Below are 12,432 nucleotides of genomic sequence, written 5' to 3' on the forward strand. Positions count from 1 at the left end.
TTTCATGAAAACCTGCTTCTGGGTTCGCATGTGGCCTTTCGTGGCCAGGCTGGCAGCTATCCTGCCATAGACAGCCACGTTCCTCCATCTAGTGCAGAGATCATGGAGGTTGGGGGAACCCCCCCCCAAACCTGAATAAGGTCCATGATCTCCACCCTGGATCAGGAAGGCACCCACCTTCTCCAAGCCCTGGCAGACTCCTGGGAGCTTGCAGACTGCTCCTGGGGAGCGCTGGAGGGCTGGCTGCCAGTGGCTTGCTGGCTCATGTTTTGGGACCCCTGGGTCAAGAGCAGTGACTGCTGGCTCTGGGCTGGCAGGCTTGGATCTGGCACAGGCACTGTGGCCAGAGTCTACCCCTTTAAAGGCTCCGGGGAGGGGAGGAGGGAGAGGAGTGTTCTCGGTTGAGGCCAGAGCGGCCACCAGGGCACCCTGGGAAGGCTGGAGGCCCCTATTTCAAAATAGGTGTCTGCACAGCACTTATTTCGATATAGCAATTTCAAAATTGGTGTTATTCCTCGTGGAATGAGGTTTATCAATTTCAAAATAAGCCCTCCGCTATTTTGAATTAATTTCAAAATAACGGAATGGCTGTGTAGACGCTAGGATATTTATGCTGTGTAGACATACCCTAAGAGATTGTATATCACATAGATGGCACTGGAAAAACCTCAGAAAAGACTGCACTGTACACGTTTTGTAAATCATGAAGAGAAATATGGTTCCAGATGCTTGCCAATGTTTTATACTCACAAATTGGAAAGACTCTGAATAGAAAAAGTTGTAGATTGTACTGACCTGAAAACTCCTGAATTTGAGAATCTTCTACTTCAAACAATAATTCATCATGAATCTGGGCAAATAACCTGAATAAACAAACAAAAAATAACGTTAGTCACAGAGCCTTTAGATTTCTTTAATATTATGCTCCTGCCTTAGTACAAAAGAATTCAGTTCGTACTGTCATAGAATTGTTGCCATGTGCTGGACGCCAACATTAAACTAAATGCAATCATTCCTAAAAAATAAATGCATTATTTACTAAATGAAGAAGGTAATTTTTGTTTTGTTTCTTTAATTATTTTTCTGAAATATAGTGGCAGGTCCACAATATAAACTTTTGCCAGCATAATTATGTTGATCAATGGAGTGACAAGGGCCATGTCTACACAACAAACTTTGCTCAACGTAAGTTGCATTAGTTGCATTGAATCAGTCACTATTAGTATATCGTTTGTGTGCGTGCACACGATTCCTTGCATTGGTGCTTCTGTATTCACCAGGAACCTTCGTGTCAATGACGTGCAGTGTACCATGAGTAGATATCCCATCATGCAGCTCACAATAGTCTGGTGCACTGCCTTCTGGGACCATAGTGGCAATGCAGGATTGAGCAGAAACGAGTCATGTGGGGGTAACTAAGAGCAAGAGCTCAAGTTTCCATCTGCAACTTTCTCAGTTCCATAATTTTCATGTGCTCTTTAAAAAATCCCACAAATCTCTAAGGGATGATGATTTTGAGGAGAGCATACTGCTCTGGGACATGGTGAAATCCAGTTCATGGTTGTTGGTGGCATTCATGGAGCAATGCAGACAGAGGAGTATCACTTCTGGACCCTGAATATGTGCATTGACTGGAGGGACCACATTATAATGCGGGTTTGGGATGATGAGTCATGGCCTGTAGTCGCTTTTCCCCATAGGCCCAAGAGATGCAACACCACATATCTGATTTAGACAAGAGCACATGAGCCTGTAGCAACATGGCCAGTGGCACAAAAATGGAGAGTTGCTAGTAGTGCTTGCTAAACGGGGCAGTCAGAGAAAAGAGGGAGGGTCTATCAGCAGGAGAAGGGGAACAACTTTCAGCCTTTGTGACCCTAGGGCAGTGGAATTCACAATTGTTATCAGAGTTAAGAGTTGGGCATACTGGACATCTGCTGGAAAACTGTTTAAGACTGATATATGTCATGCGGTGTCTACACTCACACTGCATCAACGCTCAATGCCCATTTGAGGAGGCGATGTTATATGTAACCATAATGGGTGTTTACAACAGCAAGGAGACAAATTTGAGTGTTGACAGAATGAGGTCAATGCAAGGTTACTTAGACCTAACATTGTAGCATACACCAGGCCAAGATGTGATTTGTAATCTATATAGCTGTGCCAGCCAAATTTCCGAGTCTTGAAACATTTATAAATGTCAAAATTGTGTGTTAATACTTATCATGTTGCTTTCAGGAGATCCAGAGTGGATCAAATAAGCTATGTCAACATAAGAAGAATGTTGTGGGTAAAAGACACATCCATAATAAGGTGCTTTGCCACTATAAGCTACTTGTAAAGCTCCACTGGCAAAGTGCTCCCAACGTAAATCAGCTCATATATACTGGAATTCTTTTCAGGAAAGAAACCTTTGACATACAAGTGCAAGGCAAGAATCCACATGCTAACACATTAGTAGAATAAAGGGACTCACCAATTTAGACTCCTGTTAGAAAAGCAGATGCAAAACCTGCAGACAAATCTTCACTGCTACAATAATCAACATCCCCTACAATACATCTTTCCGGACACATTTGTCCTACACATGCCCATCACAGCACATGGGCATTCATCCAGTGCACTAAGTGCCCCAACAACAACTATGTGGATTAAACCAGGTGCTCCTGAATGAATTCACACTCAAAAATGATAAAAGATAAAAACTGCTACTTCTGAGAGAATTTGACACTAAACAAAACAAAACAAAAAAACTCAAACCAAAACAAAGAAAAAAAACAATTCTAAACATTTTAAAATTCTGAAAATTTTATTTGTCAATAAATAAATGTGGAAGCTTTAGCATGGCCATGGGGAGCATTGGCTGCAAAGAGGTGAGAGATAGCCCTTCAGCTCCTCTTTCCCACTGGGACACAGACTCAGTGGTAAGGCTGCCTCCAACCCTGACACTACACAAGTGCAGGTGTTGCAAAACGGAGGGAGATTTCTGGCGGTGAGTCTGATCCAGCTCCATCCCTGTTCCAACCTGGCTACTCTGTGCAGGGGAACTAGGCTCCTACTCCCAGCTCAGTCAGGACGAGCAGCTCAGCCTAATACAGGGTAAGAGTCACTGGTGGGGTGGGGCTGGAAAGGGCTGGTTGTGGGGGTATTGGAGATTAGCAGAGGGTCTGAGTAAAGGAGGCTCTGGATACAGTGGGTAATGCTTGGCTGGTTAGGGTCTGGGTGTGAGGAGAGTGGTGGAGTATTTCTGGGGGTGGGAGGGTGAAGCTTGGCAGGAGGATCAGGATATGGGGGAATCCAGATGGACAGGAACTGGATAGATAGGGGGTGGATCAGACTAATATGGATATAGATAGAGAGTTTGATTTTATAGTTAACTGTGAGACTGAGTACCTTTCTGAAAAGCTTGGCATAGCTTGAAAACTTGTCTCTCCCATCAACATAAGTTAGTCTAGTAAAAGATATTAGCTGCCTTGTCTCTCTAATATCCTGGGACTGACTCTGCTACTACAACACTGCATACAAGACTTGCTCTTCCACAGATTCAGCCATTGCTATGCTCCAAATGCTTATTGTTTCTTTAGCCTTTTCAGGCTCCTAGGCTGTGTCCACACTCAGGGGTTCTTTCGAAAAAAGTAGCCTTTTTTCGAAAGAACTTCCCCTGCATCCAGACTCAAGCCGCGTTCTTTCGAAATTATTTCGAAAGAACGCGGCTTTTCTTTCGACGGCGGTAAACCTCGTTTCACGAGGAAGAACGCCTTCCTTCGAAAGTTCCTCTTTCGAAGGAAGGCGTTCTTCAATGTAAAGAGGCCGTCTTCGAAAGAGAGCATCCAGACTCGCTGGGTGCTCTCTTTCGAAAAAGCGGATTTCCTCTATCGAAAGATCCGCCTGCTGTCTAGACGCGATCTTTCGAAAGATGCTCTTTCGAAAGATGCTTTCGAAAGAGCATCTTTCGAAAGAAGCCTGCAGTCTAGACACACCCCTAGTGAGAGGTTTTCTCTTTCTTAATAGCTCATTTTCCAAGCTCACTTTGCCTTAAAGCAGAAGTCTTTGTAGTAGCTGCAGGTATGATTAACTTCCTGTGACTCTTCGCTCCTACATGAACCCCTTCTTTATCTTCATAGCATATTACGTCTATATACACCCTATCAAGGAGCAGCTGAGAAAATCAATAGGTATGAAGTCTACAGAAAACTATCCAACACAGAAGACTAAACAACTTACACAGGATATGTTGTAGACATCACAATAACAATTGTGTACTACCATCTGGGAAGCACCTATAACTACTGTATTTACTAAAAGGTAATAGATCCATCTCCACTCCTACCTTTTTCTCCCACCTCCATCACTCCAATTTTGAGTTTATCTCTTTCATACTCTCTAAATCTTAGTTTGCGAGCTCTCTAGGCCAGGTACTGCTTTTGTATTATTTGTTTGTACAGTGCTGAGTACAGTGGGTCCCTGATCCTTGTACAAGGATACAATCACAATAGCAATAATTAATAAATATATACATTCTACTGAATAATTTGCAGTGCAGAATGCATGGAATTTGTCATATATTTTCCTTGAACCAAGTTCCCACTCACACGCCAGATGTAGAAAGTAATGCTACATATGATCATATTTTAATTTAGTTTAATTTATTCTATTATCTACTTTATTATACCTCTCTTTAAAAAGGACCATAAAATACTACCAGCTACTTCTGAATTGCTGTGCAATTTACATATTACACTTAAATGCAATGCTTATTTGATTAATATTTAACAGTTTGTCAGGTGTGACTTTTTTTTAGAAATGGATGAAACATCAGAATAGTTATTAGTTTTAACTTCTTACAGCTCTGGAGAAAATAGCCATTGATAATTTCACACTGCTTTAAATAATAATGTGACATTGACTAACAGTGTGGGGTGATCTAATAATAGATCTTAAATTATTAGTCACTTACACACCATGATCAGAGGCAGAACGAAACAGATTAACATATTTCTAACAAAACTGGGACACAGAATACTGAAAGAAATGAACGAGGGCAGTATTGTCTGTGGCAGCAGAACAGTGTCAGATGAAATGTTATGGATTCTAATAAGTAGATAAATCATTGTATGAGCTTCCTCCCCACCATTCAAACGAAATATTAAAAGGTCACAAATCACAAAGAATTGTAAACGTTCTATTTGTAAATCTTCTAGTCATATTGTAAAGCAGTACAATAAATGAAAACTACTAACTTTATTGATTACATAAATACAGAAATTATGTGGTATTTTGACTATTAATATTATTATAGTGCCTAGAGCCCCAATCAAGACTGGAACCGTATTCTCAGCATATTGAACCTATACTTTATAAGAAACAGTGCTTCACAGAAAAACTTACAATCTAAAGGGAAAGAGTATTTTCCCATTTTACCAATGGAGATATGAGGTTCAGAGAGACAAGATTATGATATTTAAAGCACTCGGTTTTCGTCAGCAGCAAAACTGACTTCAATGAGATGAGATTCAATGGAAACAGAGTTAGCTCAGTGATAACTGCTTTAGAAAAGTTGAGCCCAAATGATTTGTCCAAAGTCACTCAGAAGACCCGAGGAAACACCAGGAATTCAATCCAAGCGCTATTGCTTTCCTGTGGGCACATGGCTCCAGCTTGACCTGGGTTCCGGAAGTCCTCTAGATCCATCCTAGAGTTCCTTGGAGCAACTTTCTTAATCCTCTCTATGCTGACAATCTGTGGTGCAGTCTGTTGTCCTGCAGGGATAGGCAGTGACAGGGCTCCCAGCTCAGGATGGCTGGGGATGGATTATCCCTATCCCTGCTGCTCCCTCCCCCTGCCTGCCAGGCACCTGCTTGGTCCCCTTTCTCTCTTTGGTTCCTCCTGCTTGCCCTGGGGCTGTGTACAGGCACGCCCAGACAGTATGCTCTGTGAGGGAACTGCGTGGGAACCAGTCTCCAAACCTGCCCGTGGCTCTGGCTGCTACTGGCTGCTGCATAGAGCTTGCTCAGAGCAAGGAGCAAAACTGACAGGCAGGAGGCTGGCACCAGGCTGCCAAGATATTGAGAGTCATCCCTCCCCCAGCCCTGCTCCACTTTCCTGTGTGGCACCCTCTTGGTCCCCTTCTACTCTCTGTCCTTTGCTCCTGGGCTCTCTCTGGGGCAGCATGTGCAGAAGCACTTGGACAGCCAGCATTGTGAGGACAGTGAGTGGGAGTAAGCCCCAAAACTTCCCGGCAGCCTCTTGGGGATCCCTACACAGTGCTGGAGCATACTGCATCCCACACCCAGCAATGACAGGCTGGGATGTTCTTCTTTTCCCCTCTGAAACCTACATTTTACATCAAACTCAAAACAAACACAGATAAATAAATAAATAGCCCAATGAGCTTTAATAAGGCAAGAATTGAGAAATATAAATCTTCAGCAGTGACTCAAATTTGAAGGCAATGAACTCTTGAACTCATTACCTACTACCCGTAGAGACTATATAGCAAACAAGGATTCAGCTAGAAAGCCTGCATATGACTGAACAAAAGAGTGGTCTACATCAGACTTCAACAATTAGATGCAGATGGAAAAGACATAATCACAAGAAGACAGCAATGCATTGTCAAGTATGGGTTCCACGAGGTGTACCGATAGTTCGGAATAGGAATCCTAGTCCGAACTACCTAGTTCGAGCCCCGTGTAGCCACGCTGCACGGGGTTCGAACCAGCGGGGTTTTAAAAATGGCGGCTCCCCGCTTATGCAAATGAAGCCCGGGAAATTCAAATCCCGGGCTTCATTTGCAAGTGCGGTATGCCTACATTACCCTCCTAGTTCGAACTAAATGAGAGATGAATCCATTGAGGACAACATGTGCAAAGATCTTCTCCACTATAGACAGTGCTGAGATTCCATGATGGTTGTCACAGCTAGACAGTCTTCTCTTTCTTTTGAATAGAAGGACTATGAAGGCATTCTTATACTCCTGGGGCATGGTGACCTCTTCCCATGTTGTCTTGAATAGGCTGGTGAGATTTCTGACCAGGTGGGAACCATCATATTTGTATACATTATGTGGAATCCTACCAGGGACTGGAAACTCACCCAGGGACAGTTGCTTGATGGCCTTAGTTATCTCATTTAAAGTAGGATCCACAGACAGCTTCTCCTATACAAGATGTTGTGGGAATGGGTTAATGGCTTCATTGGACATGGTTGATTGACATTTCAGGAGATTATCAAAGTGCCCAGCTCAATGAGAAAGAATATTGCTCTTGTCTGACCTAGGAGGTATCCATGTTGTCTTATAGCTGTTGGCCTGTTGGACAACTATATTGATAATAAGAAGACTGAACCTGGCACATCTGGAGAGAGTTTGAACTTTCAATGCCACAATGTCATAGCAACCTGCTTCCCATGTTACAGTTGGCTCCCATGTGAGCTTGAAAGCCTCTAAGAAAAATGAGTTTGTTCTGGTGTGGCACCCCTCAGATTATCATGCTAAGATCTTCATGAAAGGCTTCCTTGATCTCAATCAGTATGAGTCACTGTTGGGGCCTAGGCATGGATAATGGAAGTGTACTGGTCTGTGGACAAGTTCATGTGGAGCACATTAAGTCAGACTCTCTTGGGGAGTGAGACAAGCTCCCAAGCATCGTGAGACTATATGGTAAACCCTACACATGACTGTGTTGGCTCATATTCGGCTTTGCCAATCCCATTGTAGGTGTAGCCCACTCTGAACTTCACAAGATGGAATTAATAAAATCATAGAAATGTAGGACTGGGAGGGACCCTAGAGGTCATCAAGTCCAGACCTCTGCATTGTGACAGGAGCAAGTAAACCTAGACCATTTTTGACAAATATTTGTCTTTTTTTTAAAAAAAAAAAAAGCTTTCAATGATGAGGAACCCATGATCTCCCTTGGACACCTGTTCCAGACCTTAACTATCCTTATAGGTTTCCTAATATCTAATCTCTATCTACCTTGCTGCAGATTAAACCCATTAGTTTTTGTCCTATCATCAGAAGATGTGGAAAAAAATTGATCTCCATCCTCTTTATAACAGCCCTTAACATATTGGAAGGCTTATTAGGCTGCCTCTTGATCTTCTTTTTCAACTATTCCTCATAGATCTGGTTTTCTAAGCCTTTGGTCATTTTTTGTTCTTCTTTGAACTCTTTCCAATTTGTCCACATCCTTCCTAAACTGTGGTGTCTAGAACTGGACATAGTTCTCCAGTACCAGTGCTGAGCAGAGTGGGACAATTACCTCATGTGCCTTCCGTACAACACTCCTGTTAATACACCCCAGTCATACTTGCTTTTTTTGCAGCTGCATCACATTGATAACTATTATTTAGTTTGTGTTCCATTACAGCTCTCAAACCTCTTTCAGCAGCATTACCACCTAGACAATTATACACTGTTTTGTAGTTATGTAGATTTTTCCTTTCTAAGTGAAGTACTTTGTACTTGTCTTAACTGAATTTCAACTTGTTGAAATTAATCCAATTCTCCAATTTGTCAAGGTTATTTTGCATTTTAAACCTGTTTCCTGCAAAGTGATTGAAATGTCTCTTACCTCAGTGTCATTTGCAGATTTTAAGATCATATACTCTATTCCATTATCAAAATCATTAATGAAAATATTAAATAGTATCAGATGTAGGACTGATACTCTGCAGAACCTCATCCAATTCGACAGCACATTGATAAATACTCTTTGAGTGTGGTCTGTCAACCATTTGTTCACCCACCTGAAAATAAATTCATCTAGACCATATTTCCCTACCTCACTTATGAGAATGTCATAAGGAACTGTGTCAAAAGCCTTACTAAAATTAAGCTATTTCACATCTACTGTTTCTCTTCCACTAGGTGACTAGTCCTATCATCAATGAAATTGGTGCCCAAGAGCTATGTTATACCTCTCACTATTTTGGCAATAACTGCTGTTTTTCATTCTGGTCTTTGGTCATAGTCAAAAAGAGTTCTGACATTCCATTTTTCTAAATGTTAGTCTGTGAATCTTTTATTTTGACTACTTAGCTGGATGACCAACTAGGAACAATAAGTAGTCATACAGGAACAGAAAGGGCTAAGTAATTTGAAACAAATATCAACTGATTTTTTCTTTCTGTTCCTTTATTGCAAATATTTTTTTTCGACATCTGTAATTCAAAATGATCTGACAAATCATTTAAATTATTAATAATTGGTCTATAGAACATTTATTTGCGCAGCACTGCGTATTTAAAATGCAGACTGTGATGGTTAGATATGACTGGACACACTGAATATATGGTACTGTTTCTGTTCTCTGAATGAATTAGTACAACTCCTAGGAATATATTTCCAGTGCAAATACTACATTTACAAGTACAGAATTCATTTTCAGCAAATATTTTCTGACATTTTTTTCAAATGTGTTGTTTCTGAAAAGCCACATGCCAGTAAATTAATTCCTTAAATGTTCACAGAAAATAAACACTACAGCCTTGCCTTCACTAGGAAGAAAAGGTGTCTAACTCCATCTACTGAGATAAAAACTACCTTGTCTTCATAAGGCTTTTTTCCCAAGTTAGTTAACTTAAGAACATGGATTTTTTTCTAAGACCAAAATGGTCATGAATTCAGCCAAAACTAACAATATTATCATTTATAAAATTCTTTTTAAAAACTGCATCTATATTATTTTCAAACACAATTTAATGTTCACTTTTGCAAGCCAAGAAATCAATCTCAATATGTAAACTTTTCTATGCAGAAGAGGATGCATATTCTGCCATGTTCCCCTGTCACTGAACATCATCCTTTTTTTCAATATGATAATCCTCCTTCATTCAATTCCCCTTTTAACATCTTCCACGGAGCTTTTTGACAATAATTCACCAATGAGTTGGGGAAAAACAAAACATTACTGCTTTGAAATGGGACCTTTTAGTCCTTTGTCGCCAGGGGCCTGGTTATCCTATCATTTGCATGAATGCAACTTGTACTGAAGTCAAGGGCAACTAAACATGAACGAATGAGGGAATAATCAGGGAACAGCCTTTGGTGTTGTAAAAGACTACTTTATAGTTAGTATTTGTCAAACTGAGGCCCTGATTCAGGAAACCATCTCTATTCAGGCCTACATTTAAACATATGCTTTACTTTAAGAGTAACTCTTCTTGACTTCAATAAAGTGCTCTCCTGAAATATGATTGTGAACTTACATAGTTAGTATCTGTCAAACTTACGCCCTGGTTCAGGAAACCATCTCTATTCAGGCCTACATTTAAACATATGCTTTACTTTAAGAGTAACTCTTCTTGACTTCAATAAAGTGCTCTCCTGAAATATGATTGTGAACTTACATGGCTATTAGATCTTCTATCTAGCATTCAGATTCGGGAAAATTCAGACACAGCAATAATCCCAGGAACTAAGCTAAGAGTTTTTTAAATATGCCACAGATTTCTTGTATTATTTTACATCTGAGTATAATAACTGGAATGCCCTTAGGCAAGTAGTAAAATGCTAAGAGAGAAATTTTGAAACTGTAACTACTACTTAACTAAGACTCTGTGGACCCTCTCCAATGCTTCCGTGAACTTTTCTGGTATTTTAAGACTTTGTAAGAGGCAAAAATAATTTTAAATATAGGTTAGGTTTTATTCAGTATTTTATATGCTGAATGCATTTATTAGCCTGGTTACATTCAGTATATATTGCTGCAGTGAACAACATTTATAGTTTTTATTTGCACATCACCTTTTAATGCTAATGCTAGATTACAGCAACAAGATGAATACTGGTCACTGTGAAGTTATTTTAATTGCACTTTATGCTCTGTATTTTCTATATAATGAGGGAGGTCAAAATATCCATCAGGTCAGACAGTCTTTCCAGTATCAAATAACACGTATTACATTACATTTTCCAAAGCCCACAATTTAAATCAGAAAGTAAGTTTTTTTTTTCTGAAAAGTCCTCTTAGTCTCCACATGAATGTATCAAGTTTATATATTTAATATAATTATAATATAGTAATTAAGTGTTTGATTATAACTAATTGTGTGAAAGGCAAAACAATAGCATATTGAGAAACCTCCAATTGTGCATGGTAAGATAATGTTTCTTATACAGAAATTACTAATTCTGGAGATATTTTAAAGCACTAGAGTGAAATTTGAACAAAGCTGAAAAACTTATCTTTATAACCTTAAACACCTACTGCTTTGGTACACATTATTGGTAATACTGTGTGAAAAATGTTATTTCTGTTAATAATACACCAAAATATAAGATTACCATCTGCATTTACTCATAGATTTAGGTGCAGACTACACATAGCAAATATCTGAAAATTCCTGAGGACTGACCACACAATAAGTTCTTTGACTCCTTAGCTGGCATGCTGTTCTGGAGCCAAAATGTTGATTTTCCATGTTGGAGAGTCCACGGGGGCTCTGACACAACACAGGCAGAAGTGTCCCACAATACTAGAATGTGTAGAAAAGGCACTGAAGCACAAACACTTCCCTGACCTATTTCCCTCCTTCTGTATCTTGTTTTTTTGTTCAAAGTTTTTATTTTATTTTGCAGAATGTAAGCAGATACAAAGAAAAATAATCACTCTCAAACTCCAGGGCAGTACTGTGGAAATTTATGTAGGCACTGTGGAAATGTATGTAGGGAAAGCTTATATAACAGTGAAAGTTTAAAATCTCTCAGATTTTTTTGCAATACTAGAACAGAAGCTGAATAATAATATTTTCTGTTTCTTTTTGTCTTTTGCCATAAGAACTTAAGGAAATAAAAATGGCCATACTGGGTCAGACCAAAGGTCTAACTAGCCAAGTATCCTGTCTTCTGATAGTAGCCAATGCCAGATACCCCAGGGGGGGTGTACAGAACAGGTAATCATCAGGTGATTCCTTTTCTGTCATCCATTTCCAGCCTCTGACAAAGGCTAGAGACACCATTCCTACCCATCCTGGCTAATAGCCGTTGATGGACCTTCATGAATTTATCTAGTTATTTATTGAACTCTGTTAAAGTCCTGGTCTTCACTACATCCTTGGTCAAGGAGTTCCACAGTTTGTGTGCTGTGTGAAGAAAAACTTCCTTTTGTTTGTTTTAACACTGCTATCTATTAATTTCATTTGGTGACCCCTAGTTCTTATGTGATGGGAAAAGTAAAATTATTTTCCTTATTCACTTTTTTCACACCAGTCATGATTGTATAAACATCTATCATATCTTCCCTTAGCCTTCTTTTTTCTAAGCTGAAAAGTCCCAGTTTTTTTAATCTCTCTTCGTATGGGACCCATTCCAAATCCCTAATAATTTTTGTTGCCCTTTTCTGAACCTTTTCCAATGCCAAGATATCTTTTTGGGGATGAGGCGACCACATCTGTATTCAAGATGTGGGCATACAGTGTTTTTAT

At 39.9% G+C, this 12,432-nt stretch overlaps 1 protein-coding gene across 1 annotated transcript in view; it reads right to left on the reverse strand.

The window, feature by feature from the left end:
* The window catches only part of POLN (DNA polymerase nu), a 159,046-nt gene that overhangs the window by 12,691 nt on the left and 133,923 nt on the right, over positions 1-12,432 (reverse strand). The window contains exon 20 of the mRNA XM_089777777.1: positions 796-863. Coding sequence (XP_089633903.1) covers positions 796-863 — 68 coding nt within the window. The remainder of the gene's footprint in view (positions 1-795; positions 864-12,432) is intronic.

Source organism: Pelodiscus sinensis, chromosome 4 (assembly GCF_052426305.1).
Source record: "Pelodiscus sinensis isolate ZL-2025 chromosome 4, ASM5242630v1, whole genome shotgun sequence".
NCBI classification, from domain to species: Eukaryota; Metazoa; Chordata; order Testudines; family Trionychidae; genus Pelodiscus; species Pelodiscus sinensis.